Source organism: Centropristis striata, chromosome 15 (assembly GCF_030273125.1).
Source record: "Centropristis striata isolate RG_2023a ecotype Rhode Island chromosome 15, C.striata_1.0, whole genome shotgun sequence".
In the NCBI taxonomy this organism is placed as follows: Eukaryota; Metazoa; Chordata; class Actinopteri; order Perciformes; family Serranidae; genus Centropristis; species Centropristis striata.
Window position 1 is genome coordinate 31,369,982 of NC_081531.1, and position 27,656 is coordinate 31,397,637.

Consider the following 27,656-nt stretch of genomic DNA (forward strand, 5'->3'; position numbering starts at 1 on the left):
TGGGAGTGGGAAAGCAAAATTGGAAATTCTGATTGAAAAAATTACCAGAAAAAAACCCAAATCTAGTGCAAAGGCAGTCAGTTTCAAAAATGGGACATCTTACAAAAAATGTTTTGTTTTTTTAACATTTATTATCCATGAAAATTGTTATTCTGTACATTTAATTCACAAAAATGAGTCAAAATGCTTTACACAATGCTTGAAATGAGAAATAAGACAGTAAAGAGGAAAGACAGACAAAAAAAGGTAATTTGCTGGATGAAAAATGGAGAATTCAGGACGAGGTTGATAAAAGTCTGGTTGGGGAGAGCATATATTCATGAGCTTTGGGTAGTGACTGAAAGAGTGAGATTGCTTAGACAAGAAAAAAGGTTTCTTCTTCGTAGGATGGCTGGTGAAGAGCTCAGACATCCAAAGGGAGCTCGAAGTAGAGCTGCTTCTCCTCTCCGTTGAAAGGAGCCAGTGGAGGTGGTTAGGGCATCTGATCAGGAGGTCCCCTGTGCACCTCCTGTTATAGGTGTTCTGGGCACGTTCGACTGGTAGGAGGCCCTGGGGAAGACGCAGAACACGCTGGAGAGATTATATATCTTGCCTGACCTGGGAACGCCTCGGGGTCCCCCAGGAAGAGCTGGAAAACGCTGCTGGTCAGAGGGATGTCTGGAATACCTTGGTTAGTCTCCTGCCCCCACAACACGGCCCCGGAAAAGTAGAGAGGAAAATTTATGAAAAAATGGAAATGGAGGAGAGCATTCATCATTTTTGCTTAATTATGCTGACTATATTAAAATTATTTTTCCAACCATAATAACTGATCTATGCTTGTAAATGTTTAGTTTGTCGAGCTGTAAACAGTCTTTCAAAAGAAGGGAGAACCCTGAAAGAGTCCATGGGGTAAAAGACAGTCAGAGGAGTCCTTTTGGTGCTTAACCTTCCACAAAACCAATGAAATAAAAGGATGTTGGATTGTATATGCTGCAAAGACTGCGTAGAATATTCCACTCATCATTGACAGTTGACTCACCCGTAAAAAACCCTAAAAGCCTGTAAAAGTGAACCGGCATGGGCCTAAGCCTTCCTTGGCTGAGAGATAAAATCAAAGCAATCTGGATTCTGAGGATGAGGTATGAAAAATTAATGTTTTGAAATGTTTTCGCCTGCGTAACAATTCAGCCAGACTGAGTAAATGGGGTTGAATACTTTTACAGCTACATTTCAAAAACCTTACTCCTACTGTAAAATCAACACTCTAGCACTGGGTTTATAATTTAACATTAGTGGGAATTTTGAGATGTGTTTTAATTCTAATATGATAGAAAATACTACATTGCACCAAGTGGAAACACTGTGGAACAAGTGTGTAGATTGTGTTTGAAAACAACAATTGACATAATTAAAAAAAACTGAAATTAAGAAAGGGCTACACGGTGGTGTAGTGGTTAGCGCTCTCGCCTCACAGCTAGAGGGTCGCTGGTTCGCCTCCCGCCTGCGGCTCTTCTGTGTGGAGTTTGCATGTTCTCCCCGTGTCAGCGTGGGTTCTCACCGGGTACTCCGGCTTCCTCCCACAGTCCAAAAACATGCACTTAGGTTTAATTGGTGACTCTAAATAGCCCATAGGTGTGAATGAGAGTGTGATTGTCTGTCTCTATGTGTCAGCCCTGCGATAGTCTGGCGTCCTGTCCAGGGTGTACCCCGCCTCTCGCCCAATGACAGCTGGGATAGGCTCCAGCCCCCCGCGACCCGATTGCGGATAAGCGGTTAAATGGTAATGAATGAATGAATGAAATTAAGAAATTAATCTCAGCAATCCAAAGCCAATTTCTGAGCTAAAAGCATGTCCACAACATATCAGCCTGCCAGTCACATAGCAGAGATGATGGACTGAAACCCAAACATGTCCTCATCAGAGGGCTGGTTGTTTCAAACCCTCCTCTGAAAAGTAAAGTTCATACACATTTTAGAGGTTAAATGTTCATGGATGTCTTTCTGTTTCTACTTAGCACAGAGGTCAAGTGGTTTTGAATTTCCTGTCTTTTATCGTGGTCAAATTAACGTTTAGCCTCCCTCTCCTGCATTTCAATATCTGTTCTATGATTCAGCTGTGACTATTAGCTCTAGATTACAATTTGATGAACAGAATAAGTTGTCTAGTTACAGCACAGTGTAATTAAGTTACCATTTCAAATGTTTTTTCGCACAGTTGATTGTTAAGAGTCTAAAAGGGAAATAAGTGGCAGATATCTGACACCAAGGACTTCATTTAGCTGCCAACGACTTAGGTGCAACAATTTTTTTTAATTTGCACATTTTGGGGGAAATGTGTTTGACTTCACATCATCGGTGGCTGAACTTCATAGGCAGACTTTGCATAAATTAAACACACTTCTGCTCAATTTTTTTGCACATTTGCTTAGCAAGTTGTCAAAACACTGCACAGTATGGGAACTGTGACAGTTAATCTCTCTAAAAGGCTTTATTTTAAAGTGAGAGCGTGAGCGTTTTTGGCCATCTGTTGGCTCATTCTTCAAGCCTCAACAAAAACTGAATGTGCTTAAAGTCTGTACAGACCATCATGGTCCTCAGAGGATGAATCCTACTGACTTTGGTGATGCGCTGACTTTTCCCTGAGGGCCACCAGCAGTTTGACAGTTTGCTTTAGAGCAAAATATCTCAACAATCAGTGGAGAGATGAAATTTGGTTTAGACGTTCGTGTTTCCCAGAAGATAATTTGTTGTCCTCTCACATCCCTTGGCTGCAAAACAGCAATGACATTCCCATCAGCCTCTGCTGTACTTTGTGTATAATTAGCAAAAGTTATAATGCAAAATTCCGGTTCAAAGCACCACTGTTACTATTTACAACCTGACAGAGCCACAAGCAAGTCTGCAGACTCTTAGGTCTAGTCCAACTGTACATGTTAATTTGTTGAAATTAGGTTTTTCTTCCTTCGCTCAAGCACTGATGGAATAAAAAGCATTCAAACAGGCACTGACAAACTGGCAGTGGTTTCTGTGTCATTGGGAGTATTGTGTAGCAGTGACACCAGTGGTACAACCTCTGTTCCTCTGTACAGTGGAAGAGGTACTTTACATTTTTGTGTCAACATGTAAAAAGTGTCCCGTTAGCAAAATTAGAACCAGCTCTATTTTGGGCATGTCCGCGATTGAACAAAATGTTGCCTCACAAAGGAGATAAGGCACACACTCTGATGTTACAAAACAGAACTCAACAAAATGGTCCATTTTCTGTGACCTAAATTGCAATTTGTGTGTGCACAAAAGGCCAGAATGCTGAGAAAAAGCCAAGTTTTATAAAATAAAAATGAATGTGCAAACAAAGCCTTAGTCTTTTTGTTTCATATAAGGCCTTGGGTGATATATGTGTGTGTGTTTTTAAACAACCAGCAGAGCAGAACTGAAGCAAAGCATCAACACACAAAAAGAGAATACAAAGGGTTAGTGTGTCTTACTTTAATGCACTAAATCATAATTGTTTAGCCATACAGCTATTGTACATTTGAACCTCCCTTTGGGACACAAACATACTATGTACAATACATGCTTTTATTGTCAACATCAGTGGTATTTCTGCCCCCCAACACCTTACAAAACAGTGTGTGTGTGTGTGTGTGTGTGTGTGTGTTTTAGTGACCTGTCTCCTGCAATTATTGATTTTTGTTCTGTTCTAAGGCAGAGTGAAGCTCTGCGGCCTACATCAGGAAATAGAGGTGCTCATCTGTTATGTAGAGAGATACATATCCACAATTGCAATAAAATATTGAGCAAAATTTGTATTATGAGAAAGCCCATGACACTTAAGTTACACGTGCATGTTACTGAGCAGGCTTTGTGGGATTCACCAAGTTATTCTTTATGTGTCTGAATAACTTATCCACCAACTCACAACCTCTGTGTGTCTTGTGCAATTCTTGTTATACACTCTGTTGTGCAGTTCAAGCAGTTTGCTCAGGATAATAAGCAGTTAATATTCAAAACAAACCAGATAACATACAGTCAGCAGAAGTGCGGCGCAAGTAAACAAGGCTTTATAGTAAGTCTCAGAGTACCCAACTGACTAAAAGCTAATCTGGGTTCATAGAAATTGCTTTGCAATAGTGTGCAATATTAATGAATAAAATATTGATGAGTTATGTTTATGTTGGATTTGTTAGATCAACTTTTAAGAAAAACTAATGTGCAGCTTTCATTATACTATAACAAGATTTGTTACTTTTTTAATAATATGGTGGTTATCTTTTACATAAATATAAAGTTTTAATGTCACAACAATTTTAAAAAGGTCATATTATTGACACAGGTTAAAAACGTTAACTATGAATAAATAGTACAATAGTGTCCCAGTAGAAAAGCGCAGGTGTACATAATAAGACTCATAGTGACGTTTTTATTAGCGCCTGATTTTCCTACTACGACAACTTCAAATGTCGCCTACTGAGCATAACAAAAAAATCTAAAACAAGAGCATAAAATAATAGAATGAATAAGGAAATATATTAGAACCAGCCTTAGTGTTGTAATTCAGATTTTAATGTTTTGGTACAGTGTACAACTGGTGCACTGTGTTAGCAATGTATCCTCATACAATGGTTTGTACAAAATTTTACTAAATATAATTGTTCTATATTACGTTGTAAGACAGTTGCTGTTTGAAACAGGTGGTTTACGTTGCCAAAACCTAACTATTTGGTTGTTAAGGCATTGAAACTACTTGGTTAAGTCTAAAACAAAAGATCAGGGTTTATGTTAAAATAAGTGGTGACATAGAACATAACACAGAGAAGCACTGAAGTTAACTTACAGTGTACATACATAACTTAAAATAGCATTCACAGACTTTGTTGTTCTTTATATTTTGTAATCTGACTTCCTCCGTAACTCCTCCTTCCTTCATACCTTCTGCACCTCTTGGCTCACTATTACATGCTTTATATGTAAATAACAAATATATACCATTACTATTTGTAGATATACTTGCAAGCAGTGAAAGAGAACAGTCTAATTGCTGGGATTATTGGACCTTTACTTAGGTTGAAAAGGTTAATTCTCATCTGTTCTCCAATGAACATTATCCTTGGCTTATCTGAATATATATATATATATATATATATATATATATATATATATATATATATATATAATGTGCATTGCAAGAGAATTCTCTATGAAAATTGTATTTCTTTCCAAAAGTGAGAAGGAAAAACTAATAAGACTGACTGCAAGGTAAGCTTAGGGAATATCCTGATACCTATAACATATGGATAACTTGTGTTAAAGGTGTACTTCAGTGATTTAGTAGCGTGGGGGGAGGAGAAATATCAAAAACTGAATTGTCAAAATGGAGATTTAGCTCCTATTATGGGTTAAGTTTAAACCTCCTCCAGAGCCACAGAAGACAAAGGAACATCTGTTTCGGTCGGCAGGTAACCCTTGAGATCAGGAAATTGAACTAAACGCGCCTTAATTCGTTAACACATCTTCTTGTGTTAATTAGATCAAATACTTAATTAGCTAACAATGCTCACTCCTGATAGGTGCACTAATGTTGTTTGTTGCTCTCCAATCTATTTGATGCACAACAAAGACTTTGAATGTGACATTACCAGATTTACCACCAGGTGACAGTATTCCTCCTGTGTTGGCCCCATGTTGACAGGTTCACAGAGAGACAATTTAAAACATCTGACCCGAGTTAAAAACACTGTGACTTAACACGGTCTCTGTGAACCAACTGTGCCGTGATTCATTGCCATCAAGAAGTGCAATGCAAATCAGATCATTGGTATTCTGCAAACAAAACACCCTTTTAACTCTCCACAACAGAAACGTTCAGTGTGGATGCAATTAAATGCCCTTTTCTACCATCAAAGATAAAATTGTATCACTCACAAGCACAAAAAAACCAATAACACTGATCTTGTCTGTCACCATTAGAAATCATTGCAGGGAAACTGGAGATAAAGCATTTCACGGTGCATGGAATTCAATTGGGCAAGTTCCAATTTTACAGTTTAGCAGGCCATATTTTCACAGTGTAACCCTAATTAAATGCACTTCATTATTTTACTTGTAAGAAAACACTGAGGCCTAGGAACAATAGCTTGCTGCAGCATCATGTGCTTAAATGAATGCGTGCCAAGTAGTAGGTGTAATACCTTAAGTCCATAATTTTTGGTGAGATGTAAACAAAGATGCTCATTCCCTTCAGGCAGCAGAGAAGAAACAGCTTTCCCACCAACAGACTGTGTGTAACAATGAGGATGTCTGGGAGTCAATGTGTGAATGAGGCACGAAAGAATTACAGCCAGATCAACTTGAGATGTAATTACATATTTGGCTGCTTAGCTGCTGTACAGTGAATATCTGAGCAGCAGCAGTAGTGTGTTTTTGTTCAAGTGAAAAACCATTAAAACAGAAGAGGGACATTTTTACCGGCCTTGGCACACAGTCTGAATATCCATCTGACCTTATTTAAAGTGTGTTGGCACATTTTCCCTGAACCACATGCCCCATGCTATCTGTTTGTTTATTACTGGATCTCACATCAATCTGACAAGTCTCATTTCTATTTTTTTCACGCTTTGCTTCCTCCGGGGCCAATCCCATGACTCTTGAATCCTGATGTAGTGGAGATGAAAAATTAATTCCTTACTTCACCTGGAAAGAGCTGAATTCACCAGCTAGACAGATGCAAGAAAAGAAACAAAGAAAAGAAACAGAAGAAAGGAAAATTAAATCAATGAAAAAAATCGAGTGCTTATGAAAAGGATGCAGTGCAACATGATGTTTAGGACATGGAGGTGCCAGACATAGATGCACCTGAAAATGTGACACATTATTCTGTGTGACAGCTTTCAGATATATTTATGGCTGTGAGATGAAAGGTTGTGCTGTTATGTCAGATTTATATTTGGAAGTTTTGAAAAAACAAAAATCTTTCCAGCTTCCGACTAAAAACAAAAAGACAGACCTGATCAATATTAGTAATACTGTTAGAGTTTCAATTCCTGGAACTCTAAATACAGTTACAGTCTTCAAAAAAAAATACGTTGAAGGGATTACTTGAGAGTATGTTTTGGCTTGTTTGTTTGTCAGATAGGAGAACCTTATTAAACTTGGTGGAAGGTAGCATGGGCCAACAAAGATGCAAATATGGAAATATAAGACCAATATTGAACTATTTCAAAAGTAATCCAAAGTAATAAGAAGGTTTTGTTTGAAAAAGTAACCAAAACAAAGCTTAAAATTGTGATATTTCTGTTAAAATGACTTTATTTTACATGCCTCATTTAAAACATAAATAATCAATAGTCAAAAATAAACAGTTTGTAATAACTAGATCCTGTTAAAAACATTAAATTCTGCTCCTCAGTGACACTGTGAAGCCATGATTGATTCTGCTGAGATGAATGGTCACATGACAAATATTCACTAAAAATCTGTTTACACAGATTAGAGAGGAGAGGACAGGAGAGGTTGAAAGCAGAGGTTGTAAAAATGCAAATAGTTCAATACGTTTAACACGTGGTAACCCATTTTTTCCCCCAATATTTATGATACTTGTGAAAAGTGTTGTATATAATTACATTTTTGTCCAATTCGTGTGTGTGTGTATATATGTATGTATATATATATATATATATATATATATATATATATATATATATATATATATATATATATATATATATATATATATATATATATATATATATATATATATATCAGAGAAATTCAACTTATGAGTTTTTTTATTTTTATGATTTATGTCATGTTACTCTGCACAAAAAGACATTTTGAGTTTTTCCCACTTCTAGCCATGATTGTGCTAATTTCACAGAGGTGCAGGACTTGGCCCTGAAACAGCTTGTGCTTCAGAGGGTTAATTAAGGTAATCTAATGGTTTCATTACAAAATACAATACATTTTTTAGAACATGTATTTAACAATATGTTGTGAAATACATGTAAAAGTAATCCTCCCAACACTTCAAGACAAGGTGGCCAAAAAATATTTAAATTATATGAAAAGTAAAAGTTCCAGAGAACTTCACACAAGACACAACATTCATGTAGTATCTTTGTATCTATGTTGCATTTTGCTCATCCAACTCAGAATATTCTGTTAGAAGCCAATCAGAGCCAAAAGATTCCTGCTATGAAAATGATGAGATATTTAGGAGCTCCATTGCAAATTTTAAATGTCAACATCGTGTTATCAACACAAATGTCGTTTTCCCATTTTACTCCCTGCTATGCCTGCAGCTTCCTATTTTTGTAGGCTGACAGAGAAAACAGAGTGACAAAAAATGGCAAAGAAAAAAGTGAGAAAGTGTAACTTGCCAAATTAATCCCAGTCCGCACCAACTTCAGTTGCCGTTTACACCCTTCTGACTGACAAGGCACCTTAATAACTGTAGTTACTGTTGGGCAATCAGAACATTCATTAACATCATGGTTAATTGACTTAATATTCTCTAAGGAGTAAAATTAAAATTAAAATTAATTAAACTTCCATGCGCCTTCCTGATTAACTGATGGAGAGATCATAAATAACTGCTGAAAGGACAGTCAGATGCTTTAGATAGAAAATAAAGCGATTATATAAAAACAGTCACGTTGTGTGGGCACATGGACGTGGTTCAGTGGCTAGACTGTCCTAACAACTCCTTTTTGTTGTTGAATGTTTGCCTTCACATCAGGAATATTGTTGTGTTTTTTTTCACAGCTTCCATCAGGCAGTACATTCATTCAGTGTGGACTTGAAATGCTTGATGTACCATTTGACAGAACAGCCAGTAGACATGTAAGAACATAATTTGCTCATCATAATGGACAAATCGGGGGCATGCCAGCTTCAATCTCTGTCATCTGTTGTGTGATGGTTCCTCTGTTCTGGGGGTCATTTGGCATGCAGGAATATTAAAAGGGACATAACAGAAAATGGTGTAGACAGCAGTTACATACTATGGAAGTTCTAAAAATTCTTCAAATGATGCAGAAATGGCCATGAAGAGCTGCCAACCGCTTCAACCACCACCGGCTATTTGATTTCTATTAAGCTGTGGTGGTGTTCAGTCGCATCTCTTCTTTTCTTTTGTTTGTATTTTTTTTTCTTTTTTTGCATCTTTTCCAATCATCAACAGAGTGGAAAATGGTTAGAAAGATGTGATGTTACTCCCAGTACTTTTCCTGTCAACATTTATCCAAAGTGCAGCGCAATCTCGCACGTCTTGACATTAAAGTAACAGACACCCTTTCATCCAGCTTTTAACCAATTTCAGTCCAAAGGCAGAAGCCCCCCTTATAACAAGATAATGATAAGCGTGCAGTACTGCATCCCACTGAGAGCAGCGCAGCAAACACTGCCTTCCCCCTCTAACTCATAGTAATATACTAGTGTTGTCTGCCGGCTCTTGCTGACATTAACAAGATATGCCTTTCAAATATCATGGCCTTTGGGACTGGGTCAGCGTTACTATTTATAGAAGGTCAAGACTTCATGATAGTTTGGCTCGCAAGAGTGATAACTGAAAATAGTTTCAGTAGCTCTGCTGCAGCTGCTTTTGTGTCTGCAATTGCTCCAGGCTCTTGAACAGATGTGATCTACATAGACTCTGGATCACTGGTTTATAACTACTTACAGTATCACTACTTACAGTACTTGTGAAGTGATACAATACAATGAAAATGTCAAACGTTCCGACACTGACGATCAGGTTTCAGAGCAAGTCCTGCCCCGGTGCAGACTGCTAGAGCAAAATACGTCCTGTAACTGCCCTTTGATGCAGAAACTTATAAATATAACGTCACCCTGCAATATGAGAATTAGCTGACGTTTGCAGCGATTTGCTTTTCAGGTGCAACAAAATACATTTAAAAAAAAATCTAATATACCGTGACCATCTGCTGGCCAGGACAGCCCAGCCAACTATAGAGAGAAAAACAAGTTAGCCGTCGTAGCTGCCAGATATTATCACCAGCATATGTTTCTTCCAGCATCAGACGACATACAGTGGAGTGCAGTGGCTCAGGAATGCAGTGGAGTAATATTTAAAAAATATAACTAGAAAGAGACACTATTCTGATTTTATACTATTTTATTATTTCACGAATAATGCCGGATCACTCAAATCATTGTGGGTTGTAAGCTTTGTAAATGTCTAATTCATCCTTTATGTAACAGTCAAAGCATGACAGAAAATTCAAATAAATAGGAACATGTTCATTCTGCTTTGATCAGGTTGGCTGAAAATGATCTGTTAATTATTAGCTTTGATGACATTATAAACCATGGTAACATTCCTCTTGGTTTCAGATTAACAATTCTAATTTTATTGTCATTAAAACTGTGTTTGAGGAAAGAGCTTTGATGGTAAATAATGTCCAGCATCAACAACAATTAGCCACAGCATGCAAACAAAATTGTTGAATGAAAACATGGCAGAAGGCGTGGCAGCGTTCCAGAGATTTGTAAGAGAACTAAATCTTATTTTGGCTTTCAAAAGGGTGCTGAGGGAAACTTGATGAAAGGATTTCAGTGTATCAGTACTTTTTCAACATTTTTCAGCACATTTTAACAATACTGCGATCATGTCATCCCTGTCATGATATCATGTCAGGGAGTGGGTGAAATAATTCACCACAGTTAACACAAAAAATGCTGCAACAACATTTAAGACAAAGTTGAGCTTGGAAATGGAATTCAGAGAGTCATACAATAATGATCTGAACCTTTATACAGCTGAATAGGCTTACTTAATTGATTAATTAAAATATTAATTAAGTAATTTTTATTAGCATAATATTTTAATTTATTTTTATGAGATGCATGAAATTAATCTTCAGGTGCCCAGCTTCCAGATGATGACATCACTTCTATGTGGCATTTATCATTGACCCGCTATCTCCCCCTAAAAACCCAATGTCCACAACCCCCGGTACTCAATAAAAGGTGGCAGCATTAGAAGGAGTTTTAAAAACCATGGTTATTATGTTGTTTTTTTTCCATTCATTTAATTTCCAGTGTAAATAAAAAAGAAATCTGCCGTATTAACCCATTGAAGCCTGGAAAGCGTTTACGTCGTTTTGTAGTATTTTGTATAAGCTCTCAAATACTTTTTGAATTTCATTTCTATCTGCTACAGAGGCTGAAAAATCTATTATTTAGTAGAAGAGTTCACACTTTTTTTTCCAGAATTTTTCCAGAATTTCCAGAAAATTAGAGGCTTATTTTAAAATCGCCCAGCGGTTTTTCAGGCCTCAATGGGTTAATCCTTATTTTATGATGAATGGAGCTACTGTAAATGATGACTTCCTCCTCTGAGATGCCCTTTAGTGCTGCCGCTCTCTTTGATCCAACATGGTCCCCGTAGTTAATCATGTGTGACATAATTGAAAAGTAACAACCTCTCTCCTCCACATATGCCCCACCCTTTACCTAAAATATCCAACCTGCTCCACCCTCTACTTAATATTCATGGCTGTGCCTTTAAAATGCTGAACATGAGCCTGTGGTGCGGGCTCCTCTCTTGCTGTGTCTGGGCTGCCTGCTGTCTTACTGTTTACATTCTGCCACAGTCAAAGCCCTGAGCTGCTGCAAACCGTGCCACCATGTCTAAACCCTTGTCTGACCATGATAGGAGGAAACAGATTTCAGTGCGAGGCCTCGCCGGCGTTGAAAACATTGCAGAATTGAAGCAAAACTTCAACAGACATCTCCACTTTACGCTGGTCAAGGACAGAAATGTGGCAACCAGAAGGGATTACTACTTTGCTCTGGCCCACACGGTGCGGGAGCACTTGGTTGGCAGGTGGATCAGAACCCAGCAGCACTACTATGAGAAAGACCCCAAAGTAAGTGCAAGTCATAACAAAGAGATTTATAGTGAATGAATTGCCATGAATATAGATGTATTAATTAACTGACTTATTCCTTAAAATGTGCTGTCCTGTTGATAGCCTAAACAGCATCACATCTTGTCTTTGTGATAATGAAAAACAACATTTCTATCACAACTTTCCCCACACACAATACAGGGTTTATACTCACAACTCAATTTAATTAGGAACTCACTGCCTGTCCAGCAGGGTTGCAATAGAATGACATATTATTATTATCATCATCATCATCATCATCATAAAAGGAATGAAAACAGATGATTTTTAAATAATGTAAATGCTTTATTATAATTGAAACTTAACCCGTTTTTGTGGGTGCATCTTGAATTAATAAATACATTTTAAAAAGCTGCATCTTCCATCTGAACAAAATAAATTAGGAGGGGAGAAAAAAGCAGGATATTTTGAAAATGAATCTCTTTTTTTAAATAAATAACTTGCTGCATGAGTGTGTGTTTGAGGTGCAAATTTTTCTTATGGCCTGTTGCATTTTTTTCCAATACCATACATAAGCAAATGTACATGGTATGATCACCAACATTTTCCTGTACACTGCTGCAACCCTGCTGTCCAGTACACAGTGGACATTGTTTTCATTAGCATTCTGTGCTGTACCCAGAGTATTATACTGTGTTGTGACATAACTTCTGCACATTTCACCCACTTTAAACCAAAAGGCCACGAATCATTTTCATAAGAGCAAAGGATTTATATTCCTCCACTGTACCTCCAACAGCCTGATGTCAGTGTAAGGTCATGACATTTAAACTTCACCGATGCTTCTTAGCACTCTGTTGGTATGCTGCCGTCCTTACAGTGTGTTGAAACATTAAACCTCCCCGTGACCTTCTGTTCCCATCCTGTCTCACCATAAAGCACATTGCCCTTACTTGTGTCATATGAGCACATACCTCCGAGGGCGTACAGGTTCATGTATATATATGTATCATATATATCAGAGAAGCTGTATCTAAGCAACTGCAGCATTATTAACTCAAAGATACAGAGAGAAACACTAAATAACAATAGGAAGTCGGCGTCATGAGAAAAAAAATCAGCAAAATTGCAAGGCACACCAAATTATTACCTAGAAATATCACACAAAATCGAAGAGGGCTCTGAAGCAGAGTGAAAATTGCATTTACTTTTCAGGAAACAAATATTCTTTGCAAAATCATGAATAAGTTTACTGAATAAAGAGGATTATTCTTGAAAATGTCCCTGCACCTCTAAGCTTTCTCTGCAGGGTTATTGTTCTCTAACTTAAGTGCCAAATCCCCTATGTATTAATGTCAGTAGGAAGATATTAACATCTCAAATTAATCTAGTCTTTAGAAAAGTTTAATCAGATGTTGGTGGGCTGCACCATCCGATCTCCTCACTGTAACACCTTGTTCCGGTTCTCTCGACTAAAAGGTCAAAGTTGAATCCCTTAAAGGTCTAAAGTGACCTTTAAACCTGAAGGAGAGAGGAAATCCAAGCTCAGGCTAGAGTTTTTTTCTGCATGTAAGATGCTGCAAACTTACAGCAACAAGATTATTTTCACATCGCTAATATGCATTCATGAAAAAAAAAAAAAAAACGGCTAATCAGCATAATGACATGAAAGAAGGTTTGAAGTCTGATAAAATTTGGAACATACAGTCATATATAATTCACGAGATCCTGTTAGCTTCTCTGTGATACCGCTCTGTCAGTTCATTATTATTTTAAACATTTATCGAAACCACTTCACTCCAGACATGAACACCACAATGAGAGGGTATCAGGCTCAGGCTGACCTTTACAGCGACCTCTACAGGAGCTATTTTTGCCCGGACCAATATGTTGGTGTTATGTAACACCCAAAGCAATCTGTCCCCCTCTCCTCTCCTCCTCAGCCTGTGTCTGCCCCCTCCATGTCAGAGAAAGAAAAAACACACGACTAAATGGCAAAGGGTAAACACAGGCTCAGGTGGCACATTTTTATGCACTCCCGACCATGAAGCTAAATAATAAAACTTGGAGATTCCTGACGGTCATGGGTTGAAGTTATTGTGGCATTTGGTGTAAGATTTCACGGAGACCTTTCTGTAATCAGTAAAATATCTCTGTAAAACTAAATTAATACAATTTTATATCACTTGTCCCCTTCTTCCCAAACTGTAGCGCGTGTACTACATCTCCCTTGAGTTCTACATGGGCCGCACCCTCCAGAACACCATGGTGAACCTGGCTCTGGAGAACGCCTGTGATGAAGCCATGTATCAGGTGAGACATAGAATTTGGGCCTCTTATAACTGTGTAATATCCTTGTATAAGCATTATTAAAGGGCCAAAATAATTTCATTAACCCATGTTGTGTCCTCTGAAGGTGGGTCTGGACATGGAGGAACTGGAGGACATGGAGGAAGATGCTGGTTTGGGAAATGGTGGCCTGGGACGCCTTGCTGGTTGGTATCTTTTCACCTGTCATATTTAATATATTCAAATTATTTTTTAAGCCTTGTTGACTAACTTAAATAATGCATCAGTTTATGTAACTGCTTGTCAAATGTTGATTTGCTTTTTCCATGTGCCGTCTGTGGTTTCCAGCTTGTTTCCTGGACTCCATGGCTTCCCTGGGTCTCGCTGCCTATGGTTATGGTATTCGCTATGAATTCGGTATCTTCAATCAGAAGATTGTCAATGGCTGGCAGGTTAGAAATGAGCTGTATGAATGAGCTGTTTGTTATTTTTTCAGTGAGCAAACGTAGCTTTTACTAAAAGCTTTTACCTACTTCACCTGCAAAATGACCTTCTGTGTATCGATTACTCACGACATGTTACCTTATTATTAAAGAAAACTTTGCTTTTCTCATATTCCTCCACAGTGAATTAATTATGTTAAAAAAACAGACAAACAAAAGTTTAACGATTTTAAGGAAATCAGGGTTGCATTTAAAAACAGTAAAATATCTTTTGTTTGGGAAGTAATGAGCACACGACTGAATAAATGACTTGGATTTTAATGCACAAGTTGTAGTCGAGTTTGTAAAAGGATGTATCGGTAGACCTCATTTATAACCGTGGAATTTTCTCAGTTTTTTTTTCATAGTGGAGGCTTGCGAGAAAAAAGTATTTTCAAATAACCAAAGTAACACAGGGTTAGTAAGTGATACACAAATGATCATTTTGTGGGCGAAGTATTCCTTGAAATCACCTGCTAGGTTTGTTTCAATCATTACTACGACCTGATGTTCATTTTCTATGATTGGCTCAGCTCAGACGCCACTCAATATAACTGTATGTCATTGTCCAGGTTGAGGAGGCGGATGACTGGCTGCGCTATGGGAACCCCTGGGAGAAGGCGCGTCCCGAGTACATGCGCCCCGTGCACTACTACGGCAGGACCGAGCATCATCCCGATGGTGTCAAATGGGTTGACACTCAGGTGAAAATATGATTTAAATAGCAGAATAGTAGATTTTTTTTCTTTCTGATGAGGCTGGGCGATATAGAGAAAATCTAACACCACAGTCTTTTTTGAACAAATACCTCAATATCGATTTTGTAGGGTAGACTAAGGGGGAAAAAATCATCAGTAATGTGGATATACTGAGGTAAAGGCTAATAAAGTAAGAGCTAATAGAGTCAGAAAATAACCTTATTTTACTACAGTGAACTATGTAAACCCAGGAAAAGCCAACACATACCATATTACAATATCTAAAATGTAGCCACATATAATATCAATATTTAGCCCAGGACTACTTGCTGATAGGGGTGGGCGATATGGCCCTAAAAGAATATCACGATATTGCAGGCTATTTTTGCGATAACGATATTCTTGACTATTAGGAAGTACTTAAAAAGATATAGAAAATATGTTTTTTTTTTAGTCTGTATAAATAATTAAAAATCTAAAATGTAGTTTGAAGTCCAAATCTCAACAGTTGCCAAATACAAAAAAAATTACTCTTGAGTATGAGCAAATAATAAAAATAACCATTTAGGGGTTCCAGGGGCATATTTTAATGAAATTTTGTAAAGGCGAATAAAGGTTCTTGTATGTTTTATTTAAGGCATCTTATTTTGACAGTCTTCTTGTAAATTCTGTGGTGGATTCTCTTAACACACTGTGCTCTTATTTTGAAAGCTGCATGTGTTTAGCGACAGGGAGTAAGTAGCTTTTTGTGATTAAAACAACTTCAACCACTACATCAAGAAGTAAGAACGTTGCCAATATCATGATAAGCATTTTTTTTAACAATAAAAAAATATACCGATATTATTGTGAACGATACGATATGGCACACCCCTACTTGCTGAGATGATGTATTTATTTGTTTATGTCTCTCCCTTTGATGTTATTGACAGGTTGTGCTGGCTCTGCCATATGACACCCCTATCCCTGGCTACAGGAACAACGTTGTCAACACCATGAGGCTGTGGTCTGCTAAGGCGCCTTGCGAGTTTAACCTTAAAGACTGTATGTGTCTGGCAAACATTTTCAATCATGCAACAGCTAAATGTCAAATGAGCTCGAATGAAAGGAGTTTATGTGTTTTTCTTTCCCTCTACAGTCAATGTCGGCGGCTACATTCAGGCTGTGTTGGACAGGAACTTGGCGGAGAACATCTCCCGTGTGCTGTATCCCAACGATAACGTAAGGAATTATGACTATATTACCTTTTTAATTCAGCAGAACTGCACTCACAGGATGGCCAAGTACATGTAGACCTGGATTAGAGAAAATAAGAAGACATAAGAAATGCAGAAGGTTATAGGAGGCGTGGACTGTATGGCTCCTGTATGACTGTAGGGCTCCTCTTAACTCAGATGGATTTCCATAATATGGACCCTAACTGGTATCCTTTGTCAGCGAGAGCCACTGTGTGCTCTTTCAGCTCTCTCTGAAGCTGTCTTTTATAGCTGAGACATAAGAACTGCCCACCATGTGCTGACTCCCTGAAGGCTCAAGAAGGAGGATTTGGGAGATAACCATCTAGCTGGAGCGATAACTCATGTCAGGTCTGCTAATTTATGTCAGTGGAAGTGAGAGATGTGCTGGCCCGGCTTTGTTTGAATTCACTTCAGTCAGTGTTACGTAAGCAGACTGCTGCTCTATCATACTGTGCATTACAGAAATTCACATTTAATTCAAACATTTAGTTGATTCACGGATTAGTTAAATAAAATGAAACATTTCCAGCAATTCAACATTCTATTTTAATTAAAAACATTTTTCATAAATTTAAAAATTCTCTCCAGTTTGGCTGTTGAAGGAATCTTATCAGCTTTTTTTAATTATTTATTTTTTAATTTAATTTGATCACTAATAATATCTCAGATTTGTATTATATTATACATAAATAATTTTAATGGCACTTATTTTAATTATTTTAATTATTATCTATAAGTAATAATATAAATAAATAAATACATTTAAGTTGAAAAAAATGGTGGGGGAACGACTACTTTGCACAAGTGCAAAACAAGAAAATTACACACATTTACAATATGACATAATGCGCTATTACACGTTTCCCACGCATTTTCCAACAGGTGAGAAAAATGTAACAGGGCACATACCTGTTCCATCCTCCGTCTGTACGCGCTGTCAGTTTGGTGTTTATTTCACCGCGTTGTCCTGCTGCTCTCATGTGTGGTAATCCTCTCACAGAGGCTTGAAAGAGTAAAAGGCTGTCCTTGACCAGGTACCATTCCCTCCGAACAATAACACACACGAGAAACAAAAGAAGCATCTTCAGTTAGCTGCTTCGTCCTGGAGAACCACTTCATGTTAAACCTTTTCTATTCTACCACAGCTTTGGTTTCCCGACATTCCCCGGCTGGTGGGCACCAATGTGTTTAATCTTAAATTACTCTTCAAGAAACCAACTTTCAAATCTATCATGTGGCAGATAATCCACATAATTTATGGTGACCACAGTTATTAATTTCTGCTAACTACCTGCAAATGACATAGCGGCAGCCCTACTTGGCAGACAGCCAATGAAGTAGCAGATCATGTAATCAGGTGTGAACCACTCTGGCCCAATCCCAACGGCCCTCCGCGAGGCCTTGATCCGGGGCACGTTCAATCTCCAAAGTTTGCAGCGGTTTCGGTTTGAACCGTGTGTAACTGGCTCTAGAGGTTCCTCTGGTTTGGTGGGCCTTACCCAATCAGCAGTTTATAAACTTTATTACTGTACAAACCACTCTAAGACAGCTCATTGTTAATTAATTTTCTTGCTTAATTTATCTAACAATGAAATCATCATGTGCTTATTAAACACAGGTTTTTGATTAAATCTGCCTATTAAAAAGCAGTTCACTTGTATAACACAACAGGGTGTTCAACAAACCATGGTTTTAGTTCAGGTAAACCCTTTGCCAAAACTGTGTTTGAGTGCAACCGCTGGAAATGGTATAAACAGAGATGAAACGGCACTTTGTGGGAACATATCACCTTACCTTGACACTTCCAACAACGTGTGATGTAGGCCTCCAGTTGTAGGTTTGGGACTTTTTATTTTCCGTTTTTTATTTTCATCACGACCAAGGCACTTAATGCAACTGATTTGAATGTCGCTCTTGCCTCAAGGAGTGGAGGAATTGTCAAATAATCAGTATACTAATATATATATATATATATATATATATATATATATATATATATATATATATATATAAATATATATATATATATATATATATTAACAGCATTTAGCAGAATCAAAAGATTTCTTTTTTCTTCTACCTTCTACCCTTTTTAATCCTTATTGATGTCATTTTTCTTCATAAGCTTTATAAACTGAACAACAATGTGCCAGTCCTCCTTGTTTACCTTTTTTGCTGTTGTTTTTCAAGCTTCAGGGCTCCCCCCAGTAACCCTATGTTTGTAACATCACAGCACTATGAACTTTGGGTAATTCCCTCAGCCAAAGTGTGCAGAAATGCAGCCCCTCAGAAAGTATGCATAAAAGGCTCAAAACATCTACGAGAGCCCTTAAGCACTTGACAACTTGACAGTGGGTTGGCCCTTAGCCCTCGCAGAAATGTGATTCAAAGTGGAAGTTTGTGGTGTCGACATTGGGATTGGGCCTTTCATCACCAGGGCAGGGCTTTAGGAATGTACATTGTTGTTTGTCCATACTCAAGGCACAGACACAGTGAGAGCGTGCAGCTATCCCCAATTAGCGGCCCCTTGAGCCAAGTCCAATTAAAACACCAGTAGGTGATTTGTCCCCCCTTGTTAACCTGCCATCCTGTTTTACATTCCCCAGTAGCAGAGCGAGTGCAGGGAGGAGGGGTTTTTGTAGATGAAAAGGTTAGTCTAGTCTGACTCATTGATCCTTTATCTGACTGAGGTTTGTGCAGGTTAGAATCTATGGCCCCAGCCACTGTGGTGAAATAGCATAACTGTGCTGTTAAGTTACATAGACATGGCATCGTCTGAAGTAGCATCTATAAAATTCTCTAAATTATATAGTTGCAGGTATATGAAAAAATAAATATTTTCCTGTTATAATTGAACAACTTGCCTTCTGTAAGCATGAATGTAAATTAATACTTAATATCATTAATGATGAAAAATAAGAGTGATCAAGGGTTTTTATGCCATTCCTTATTTAATAATGTCATGTCTTATTAATTACAATTTTTGTTTCCAGGAAGTGGCGCAAAGGTGATTTACTCATATGTATTTTTAAAAAGCACCGTACTTTTCACAATTAATAACCAAAACATTAGCTTAAAGGCATCTTTCTGTTTTGTTTTGGGGTTTTTTTTTTAAGCCTGCTCTGATCACAAAACTGAACACTGAATTAAGCCTCTATAATTATTTGAAATAACTGTTGGAGGAAAAATTGCATTTTCACAAAATATGCACAGATGCATTGCATTTACTGCATTAGCAAACAGCTGTATATTATAGAGAGGTGTTTCACGTTTTGCTAAAATTATCATAATTGAAGGATAATTACACTACAGTTATTTGATACTGAGATACTGCTGTGCTACTATTTTTCTTTTTGCATTAGGTTTAGGCAATTATTCTATTAAAATGGAAGACATCAGTTGTCCATGTGTGAATAACAGTCACTAATATGCAAACGTATATTTACAATGAATAACAAAACCTATTCATGTTCGCCTGCAGAGCAAAAAAAAAGACAAATATGTGTCTTTATCCCCAGTTCTTTGAAGGAAAGGAGCTCCGTCTGAAGCAGGAATACTTTGTGGTGTCTGCCACCCTGCAAGACATCATCCGTCGTTTCAAGGTCTCTAAGTTTGGCTCCAGGGAGATTGCTCGCACAGACTTCACCAAACTGCCTGACAAGGTGAAGCGAAAAACTCAACAAAATAGTTTCTGTCAAAAATGAAAAGATTCCCCTATGATGTTCTCTCTGTGCTTTTGTTAAATTGCCTCTGTCAGAATGTTGAACAGGTTGTAGGTGGGCTTTATTGTATATTATAAGAATAGCTGAAATGAAAAGCATCTACAAAGCTCTTTATGCTGAATTCTAATTCTGTATTGACATTTAATAATGTGCTGCATATCCAGGTTGCCATCCAGCTGAACGACACTCACCCAGCCATGGCTATTCCTGAGCTCATGAGGGTTCTGGTTGATGAGGAGAAACTTGAATGGGACATGGTGAGGACTGGACCTGAATATATAAAATATTTCAAACTTATTTTAGTGTTTAAAACTATTAAAGTTGTCTTGCTTTCCTCAGAGTCACAGTATTTTTCATTGCGACATTACCATTTTAATGCAGTTAATAAACTATTTAGTACCGTCATCATTATAAAATATTTATATGCATGTATTTCCTCTCTCTGGTGTTCAGGCCTGGGACATCTGTGTGCGCACCTGTGCCTACACCAACCACACCGTCCTTCCTGAAGCTCTGGAGCGCTGGCCAGTCGACCTGTTTGCTCATCTGCTGCCTCGTCACCTTGAGATTGTCTATGAGATCAACCGTCGCCACCTGGAGGTTAGTGGCCAGCATTGCAACATGTTGTTATTTCCAGAATGCATTGCATAGTGTGTATTTATGGCAATAGAGAAAGCTCAAACTGTTATTACTTATTACTCTGTAGTTAAGTACAATTATAGCAATAAAAATGCAATAGCTCTCTGGACTTGTCTGTCCCAATCTGTGTGGTTTGACACAAGTTACATAAGAAAGGATGTCAGAAATGGTACAATAAATCTGGGTGAGCATTATTTGAAGAGGGACCTTTTCAGAAAAAAATTCAAAACAAAATTACTGTAAAAACATGTCAGACTAAAAGAGAAGAGGAAACAAACTATTAGATTGTTTTCTCAGATTATGAATGGATGTTATTTCTGCCAATGTGGAAAAACATATTAGAATGTCAGGAATGACTTGAAAGATTAGTATTAGGACTTAATGTTGCACATCAAAGAACAAAATGGTTTTTATAGGCATTTAATTTGCAACATCTGTCAGAATTCATTTACATGGCCCACGCTTCTGCTGAATATAAGGATAAATATTTCTAACATAAAGTGGCTGACAGGTTTTATGATCTGTAGCTCAACAATGCACAGATTTAATTTATCTACTCACATACCGGAGTAAATGTCCTGTTGCTGCTCCTCTGATATTACTTTTGGAATAGCCGTGTTGACCAATATGGGGATGGAAGCTGCTGAACTCAGCAATAAATAAATAACTTCATTAAAATGCAATTAAATGTAGCAAAATATGCATTTATATTTTAATTATTCATTATTTTCCCTTTGCATTGCCCCCTAATTATTTTCTCGAACAAATTAGTTTTTACTCTTTTGTTAAATAATTAAACACAAAATTGACTCCCTCATTTGCATAATAAAGAATATATTAGTATAAAAAAATAAGGAAATTAATACAGCAATAAATAAGTTTAGAGGAATAAATTGGGAATGAAGGTGTAAAATAAATAAATAAATGAATAAAAGCATGAATAAAAACATTTAAAATAGATTTGAAATAAATATAAAACTAAAAAGTCAGCTTATGTCACATTTAATACATTAATTAATGCCTGCATTTATTTTTAACATTACTTTTGGTACATTTAATGGTGTATTTATTTATTTATAGAGTCATTTATTTTTTATATGGCCAGCTTCTGTTCTCAGTGGACCTTTAATATGTATGATACAAACAAAATAAAGAAAAAACAGTATGAGTTACTTTTTGCCTCATGTTCTTAATTAACTTTGCAGAGAGTTGCCGCCAAGTTTCCTGGTGATGTTGATCGCATGCGCCGCATGTCCCTCATTGAGGAAGGCGGACAGAAGAGGATCAACATGGCTCATTTGTGCATTGTGGGTTCTCATGCTGTCAACGGAGTGGCCCAGATACACTCTGACATCCTCAAAGCTACTGTGTAAGTCCCCAAAATAAACATTTTCCTGTAATACTCTGCAGTGGTAAATCACTAAAACACAATACATGTAGGATCTGTTTCATAAATCCCCAGGCTCAATGATTTCATGGGCTGCTGCACAATCTGTGTGTTCTGATATATGTGCCGCTTTACTGTGCCTGCAGTTTCAAGGACTTCTATGAAATGGAGCCACATAAGTTCCAAAACAAGACCAACGGCATCACTCCCCGCCGCTGGCTGGTCATGTGCAACCCTGGGCTGGCCGAGGTCATCGCCGAGGTTAGTCATGTTTAATGGCCACACGCCACACAAAAACATTGTTACAAACCTTTTATTTACTTGTTGTCTGTTTCTGTTCGCAGAGAATCGGTGAGGAATTCATTCGTGACCTCGACCAGCTGCGTGGTCTCACCAAGTTTGTGAACGATGAAGCTTTTATTCGTGATGTCGCCAAAGTGAAGCAGGTCAAGTACTATTTTATCTTTGCAATTATGTGTGATGTGATAGTCATATATTACATTATACAATGATAAAAAAGAACAGATCATTTCAGTACATTTCAGGCAGTACTTCCACCTGACTATTGTATTACAAATGTACTTGGTATACTAATAACATATCATTAGTTCTACTGAAGATGTACTGAAATGCAATTTACTTTAGTACTATTACTATACGACTATTTTGAGACACTGAAAGATTAACTTAAATACACATCTTTTTCAAATTTATGTTATATATTTTTTTAAATGTGACCCCCCCCCCCCCCTTCTCTTCAGATGACTATTAATCCACTCATATAAGATACAATTTTTAATACATAATACACATTTATTATGAGTTAAAATATTATTTGTGAGAATTTTATTTATTTTATTTGAATTAATAACTTTTAACTCAAATAAGCATTTAAAATAAAGGTACAACATACTTCAAGTTGAGACAAAATGTCTTTTAAAGTACTGCATAGGTAAGAAAAGAGAGATGTACTTAAGTAGTATCTTAGAATTTTAATATATTAAGTATGTTTAAATGAAGTCTACTTAATTACTCCATTGTTTTATTATTTAACTTATAGTTGCTGTTTTTTGCCAGAATTCTGAATGTTTGTTTTTATACAGCTCATAGAAATAACCGCACAAATTTAAACTTTTTTTAACGTAAGGGAGTCAATGTTTTGACAAAATAGGAAAACAAGATGAAGTTTGCTATGCACCTGGAGGAGCACTACAAGGTGAAGATCAACCCCAACTCCATGTTCGATGTTCAAGTCAAGAGAATCCATGAATACAAGAGACAGCTGCTCAACTGCCTGCACATCATCACCTACTATAACCGTGAGTGCACTTTCAAAATCCTCTGCCTCACACATTTTCTCCACACAAAACACTCACACTGCAGTCCTGCAATCTCTTCATATCTCCTCCAGGCATCAGGAAGGAGCCTAACAAGCAGTGGACTCCAAGAACTGTCATGATTGGAGGAAAGGTTTGTAGTTTAACGGTGTTCAACCCTGCTTTAAAAATCGCCCAGGTTAAATTAATCTACCACTTTCTCTTCTTCAAACTGCTCCTTTCATGCAGGCTGCTCCAGGATACCACACTGCCAAGATGATTATCCGGCTGATCACAGCTATTGGCGAGGTGGTGAACAATGATCCCGTGATCGGAGACCGTCTCAAAGTCATCTTCTTGGAGAACTACAGAGTCACACTGGCAGAGAGAGGTAATTACCAAATGATCGCCTGAGTCACACACCTCTTTCTTCTCTCTTTCTTTCTGTTCTCATTTCCCTTTGCTGCAGAAAAGGGTTGCAATGGGGTTGAAAATTTTTCAGAAACTTTCAATGGAAAGTTAAACTGGGGAATTTTCAAAATATTCAAAGTTAAAAAAAACATGACATTTCAACAGATTTATTAGGAGAACTTTATCAAGTTTTAATTATTTTATTGGACAATGAATTATTTCATTGAAGTACAAAAACATGAATGTTGAGTTAAATATTACTCATCCCCTTCTTTTCATCAAAATGTGAAATGAAAAGACCCCCTGGCCCTCCAAAAAAAACCCCATTCAATATGTTAATTAATTGAACATGTGATGGAGGAATGCGCAGTGCATGTAGGGGGCGTGGCCTCAGCAGGGGGCGTGGCCTCAGCAGCCCTGCAGTAAGCAGTGTGCTATGTGCATCTGATTGAGGAATAGCAGATATTCAAGTGTACTTGCATGAAATCTGGTTTTAGATTTAGATTATGCTCAATAAATATATATCTTCCCCGACTATATTTAAGTTCCCTGTAAGGGAAGCCAACCTTCAATTTTGAAAATTCCCAGTTTATTCCCATAAATTCCCATAAATTCATATTTATTCCCAGGGAAAGTTTCCAACTTTGCAATTTTGTAACCCTTCTGCAGGTGTCCCCAATTAGGATTGGATTAGGAAAATAAAAGTTTATTAGAGTCATCAACCCTTTGCTTCTGTCATCTTCCAGCCATCCCTGCATCTGACCTGTCAGAGCAGATCTCCACAGCCGGCACTGAGGCCTCTGGCACCGGCAACATGAAGTTCATGCTGAACGGCGCTCTGACCATCGGTACCATGGATGGAGCCAACGTTGAGATGGCTGAGGAGGCCGGCGAGGGCAACCTGTTCATTTTCGGCATGAGAGTGGAAGATGTTGATGCACTTGAGATGAAAGGGTAAGAAATGAACCTTTATCAGTGGAAACATTTCTTACTTCCACATCAAACATATTTAGTTCTGTAGCTAATAAAATCATCTCACCATGTAAGCTCACCTCTTCAACTCAAGTTGTTTACTTTTGAGCGAGGTGATGTAAATGTAATAGCATAAATATGATTTCTACAAACTCTGTGATCTAATCCAGGAGCAGCAGCAGGAAAAAGGTTCATTTCTATCTTTTAATTTATGCTAGGATTTATTGTCTTTTTGCATATAGCAGAAAAGTGTGTTCCTTGCTATCAGATCCATTTGGTGCATGGATATTTTACTGAAAGGGCTTCCCAGGCACAGGCCCAGGGGCCTTAGCTGTCTGAGGCGCCTCTGGGACTCAAACAAGACACGTATCAACCAGAAAGGGACATTTAAACAGAGCCTCGAAATGACCACAAGGAGATGTAAAATGACTACAAAGATACCACAATAAACCAAAACAACTACATTGGAAATGCAAAACAACCAAAGTGAGACACAAAATGACTAGAAAAAAAGGTGACACAACTATATAGAGAGAAAAAACAACAAAAAGTGTGTCTTTCTCGGAGAGGTGGTGGGGCCTTTTGCACACATGTGCCCAGGGACTAACTGTGTCCTAATACGACCATGTTTAGGTGAAATACATCAAAAATAGTCAAGTTCAGAACATTTTGTTTGGAAAAACTGAAATCAAATCACATCGAACAGTTTCTTATATGCTATGTATCTCAATACTCTCACAGAGGTTTTGGTTGTGATCAGTTTCATCAGATTCAAGTGTTTTTTTCCACTTAAGCTGAGCTTTTTTCAAACTTGGAAAACCTGCTGAAACCTCTGTATGGACTCTGAGTACTACACCTTAATGAATGGGCCAGTTACTACAGCAACAAGCTTGAGCTTCTGTTTTTTTTTCTCTGAATGTGCATATTGTTTGTTTTTGGTCCTGCTTAGATACCACGCTGAAGAGTACTACAACCGCCTGCCTGAGCTGAAACAAGCTATGGACCAGATTGCTGGAGGCTTCTTTAGCCCAAAGCAGCCTGACCTGTTTAAGGAAATTGTCAACATGCTGATGCATCATGACAGGTAAAGACACATCTAACATTACTAGCCCGAGGCGCACACACATACAAATAAGAACGTGTATAAACTTGCATGTGGGTGCATAAAAAGAGGAGAAAAAACAACTGACAGCCTTTGCATGCACACCAACATTCACAAACAAATACACATATACACACATACAATGTCTGTTGTTAATTGCATTCTTTTCTGCACAGATTTAAAGTCTTTGCTGACTATGAAGACTATATCAAATGCCAGGAGAAAGTCAATGAACTTTACAAGGTATGCTCATTTAAAGCAATGCGGTTCATAAAGGTCTTTATGCATTTATAGTAGCATTTTTATTAGTATGGGCATATTATGAATGTAGTGGAAGAGGATTCAGAGCTGCTAGTCCTAGTAATTATAGTAACTATGTACTTTTGGCCCTATCCGGGCACATCCACAAAGTCGCACTTTCCGGTGTTTTGGAATAAGATCGCCACCACCAGTTTAGGTAGAGTTGATTTACACATATTTAATATTTCAATCTATGTGTGAAATTTAATTAATGTACATGGATATGCACATGTCTAGTTACAATATGAAAGTAACTCTGATGAGAGATGCAGTAAGAACACTCGGGCGACGATCTTTAAGCCTTAAAGAGTGTGTCTTATTTTTACTGTACTGTATTTTATTGTAAAGGAAGAAAGTACGGTCCCGTGTGTGTTGATAACTATAGTTGATAACGGTGATATTTATTTGGCTTACCCAGAAATTACCCCACGATAAAATAGCAGCGCCCAATTAAAGCGAGGAGATGGAAGTGACCGGTTGGTGACAAAGCTAGCACACTGCTAATTCACCGGCGTTAGCGTCCTTTTGCAGACTCTGGGCTAATTTACATGGTTAAAGTGCTGCTGGTTTGAAGGATAAGAAGTTAAACTCCATTTTTACACTACTTCATTAATTATATAATATAACATGATCATTTATACTAGTAGTTATGTGAAATTTTGATAGAATGTTAGCTAAAAGCTGGCCGACTGGTGACACAGTGGCGTTACTATTCTTATTTCTCTGATTGATAACTATCATTTTCATTCTCACATCAGAACCCCAAGGAATGGACCAAGAAGGTGATCTACAACATTGCTGGATGTGGCAAGTTCTCCAGTGATCGCACCATCGCCCAGTACGCTCGTGAGATCTGGGGCATGGAGCCCACCCTCGAGAGCCTCCCCGCCCCCGACGACAAGCAATAAACTGTCCATGTGACGGTAAAACACCAACACTTTCCCCGCTCATATCACAACACGGACGCCTTAAGAACTTACGTGGTAGATACTGTGCGTCCGGTAAAAGCCCCCACAAACCTGCGGCCAAAAGGAATTCGCATTAAACGCTACATTGTGTCTCAAACCGACTGTTGGCTCTGGCTTAGTTTACATTATTCATACCTGCACATTCACAATATCCAGGTTGCAGTGGATACAGAGCTTTGTGGTGGGCTTTGTGAATTTATTGGTATTATTTTTTTTATTCAAAAATTCAAACTCTTGTGTTTATTCTCAAAGCCATTCTGAATAAAATACATCTAAAATA

General features: G+C 37.7%; 1 protein-coding gene and 1 long non-coding RNA gene across 4 annotated transcripts; one reads left to right on the forward strand and one right to left on the reverse strand.

Moving 5' to 3' along the window:
- Positions 1-135: 135 nt before the first annotated feature.
- On the reverse strand, positions 136-17,872 carry LOC131987212 (uncharacterized). Its single transcript, XR_009395742.1, has 3 exons — positions 17,469-17,872; positions 16,566-16,616; positions 136-679 (listed from the first exon to the last, which is right to left on the reverse strand). It is a non-coding gene; the product is annotated as an uncharacterized LOC131987212 (long non-coding RNA).
- LOC131986508 (glycogen phosphorylase, muscle form-like) lies at positions 11,628-27,656 on the forward strand. Of its 3 annotated transcripts, XM_059351501.1 has the most exons (20): positions 11,628-11,870; positions 14,064-14,165; positions 14,269-14,347; positions 14,490-14,593; positions 15,196-15,327; positions 16,254-16,365; positions 16,460-16,542; positions 20,078-20,221; positions 20,446-20,538; positions 20,735-20,881; positions 22,126-22,289; positions 22,454-22,568; positions 22,652-22,753; positions 23,479-23,626; positions 23,719-23,777; positions 23,873-24,014; positions 24,781-24,988; positions 25,956-26,090; positions 26,285-26,351; positions 27,167-27,656. In XM_059351501.1, the coding sequence occupies exons 1-20, from the start codon at positions 11,628-11,630 to the stop codon at positions 27,314-27,316; spliced, it is 2,529 nt and encodes an 842-aa protein (XP_059207484.1). In that variant the 3' UTR covers positions 27,317-27,656. The 3 variants fall into 3 exon arrangements, with proteins under 3 accessions (XP_059207484.1, XP_059207485.1, XP_059207486.1); XM_059351502.1 differs by lacking the exon at positions 14,064-14,165; XM_059351503.1 differs by lacking the exons at positions 14,064-14,165; positions 14,269-14,347 and having other exon boundaries at positions 14,573-14,593.

Excerpts from the sequence above, each read along its gene's own strand:
- LOC131986508 (XM_059351501.1), top strand. The coding sequence starts at position 11,628 with ATGTCTAAACCCTTGTCTGACCATGATAGGAGGAAACAGATTTCAGTG. Across the intron at positions 14,348-14,489 it reads TGGCCTGGGACGCCTTGCTG|CTTGTTTCCTGGACTCCATG; the intron begins GTTGGTATCTTT and ends TGTGGTTTCCAG. Across the intron at positions 22,290-22,453 it reads GACATCCTCAAAGCTACTGT|TTTCAAGGACTTCTATGAAA; the intron begins GTAAGTCCCCAA and ends CTGTGCCTGCAG.